The 1,928-nt window shown below is 64.0% G+C and overlaps 1 protein-coding gene across 1 annotated transcript; it reads left to right on the top strand.

Moving 5' to 3' along the window:
- The first annotated feature begins 1 nt into the window (after position 1).
- On the top strand, positions 2-1,927 carry LOC120860034 (heat shock 70 kDa protein 1B). The gene has a single exon (XM_040235888.1). It carries the CDS (start codon positions 2-4, stop codon positions 1,925-1,927), a length of 1,926 nt encoding a protein of 641 aa, XP_040091822.1.
- Position 1,928: the final 1 nt, after the last annotated feature.

Below are 1,928 nucleotides of genomic sequence, written 5' to 3'. Positions count from 1 at the left end.
CATGGCGAAAAACACGGCTATCGGCATCGACCTGGGCACCACCTACTCCTGCGTGGGGGTGTTCCAGCACGGCAAGGTGGAGATCATCGCCAACGACCAGGGCAACCGCACCACCCCCAGCTACGTGGCCTTCACCGATACCGAGCGGCTCATCGGCGATGCGGCCAAGAACCAGGTGGCGCTGAACCCGCAGAACACCGTGTTCGACGCGAAGCGGCTGATCGGCCGCAAGTTCGGCGACCCGGTGGTGCAGTCGGACATGAAGCACTGGCCTTTCCGCGTGATCAACGACGGAGACAAGCCTAAGGTGCAGGTGAGCTACAAGGGGGAGACCAAGGCGTTCTACCCGGAGGAGATCTCGTCGATGGTGCTGACCAAGATGAAGGAGATCGCCGAGGCGTACCTGGGCCACCCGGTGACCAATGCGGTGATCACCGTGCCGGCCTACTTCAACGACTCGCAGCGGCAGGCCACCAAGGACGCGGGGGTGATCGCGGGGCTGAACGTGCTGAGGATCATCAACGAGCCCACTGCCGCCGCCATCGCCTACGGCCTGGACCGGACGGGCAAGGGGGAGCGCAACGTGCTCATCTTTGACCTGGGCGGGGGCACGTTCGACGTGTCCATCCTGACGATCGACGACGGCATCTTCGAGGTGAAGGCCACGGCCGGGGACACGCACCTGGGCGGGGAGGACTTCGACAACAGGCTGGTGAACCACTTCGTGGAGGAGTTCAAGAGGAAGCACAAGAAGGACATCAGCCAGAACAAGCGGGCCGTGAGGCGGCTGCGCACGGCGTGCGAGCGGGCCAAGAGGACCTTGTCGTCCAGCACCCAGGCCAGCCTGGAGATCGACTCCCTGTTCGAGGGCATCGACTTCTACACGTCCATCACCAGGGCGCGGTTCGAGGAGCTGTGCTCCGACCTGTTCCGGAGCACCCTGGAGCCCGTGGAGAAGGCTCTGCGCGACGCCAAGCTGGACAAGGCCCAGATCCACGACCTGGTCCTGGTGGGGGGCTCCACCCGCATCCCCAAGGTGCAGAAGCTGCTGCAGGACTTCTTCAACGGGCGCGACCTCAACAAGAGCATCAACCCGGACGAGGCGGTGGCCTACGGGGCGGCGGTGCAGGCGGCCATCCTGATGGGGGACAAGTCTGAGAACGTGCAGGACCTGCTGCTGCTGGACGTGGCTCCCCTGTCGCTGGGACTGGAGACGGCCGGAGGCGTGATGACCGCCCTGATCAAGCGCAACTCCACCATCCCCACGAAGCAGACGCAGATCTTCACCACCTACTCGGACAACCAGCCGGGCGTGCTGATCCAGGTGTACGAGGGCGAGAGGGCCATGACGCGGGACAACAACCTGCTGGGGCGCTTCGAGCTGAGCGGCATCCCGCCGGCCCCGCGGGGGGTGCCCCAGATCGAGGTGACCTTCGACATCGACGCCAATGGCATCCTGAACGTCACGGCCACGGACAAGAGCACGGGCAAGGCCAACAAGATCACCATCACCAACGACAAGGGCCGGCTGAGCAAGGAGGAGATCGAGCGCATGGTGCAGGAGGCGGAAAAGTACAAGGCAGAGGACGAGGTCCAGCGCGAGAGGGTGTCTGCCAAGAACGCGCTGGAGTCATACGCCTTCAACATGAAGAGCGCCGTGGAGGATGAGGGGCTGAAGGGCAAGATCAGCGAGGCGGACAAGAAGAAGGTGCTGGACAAATGCCAGGAGGTGATTTCCTGGCTGGACGCCAACACCTTGGCGGAGAAGGACGAGTTTGAGCACAAGAGGAAGGAGCTGGAGCAGGTGTGTAACCCCATCATCAGCAGACTGTACCAGGGGGCGGGCGGCCCTGGGGCTGGCGGTTTTGGGGCTCAGGCCCCTAAAGGGGGCTCTGGGTCTGGCCCCACCATTGAGGAGGTGGATTAGG

This window comes from Oryx dammah, unplaced genomic scaffold (assembly GCF_014754425.2).
Source record: "Oryx dammah isolate SB20612 unplaced genomic scaffold, SCBI_Odam_1.1 HiC_scaffold_6557, whole genome shotgun sequence".
NCBI classification, from domain to species: Eukaryota; Metazoa; Chordata; class Mammalia; order Artiodactyla; family Bovidae; genus Oryx; species Oryx dammah.
The sequence above is the reverse complement of the archived record's forward strand: the minus strand, read 5'-3'. Positions and strand labels throughout refer to the sequence as shown.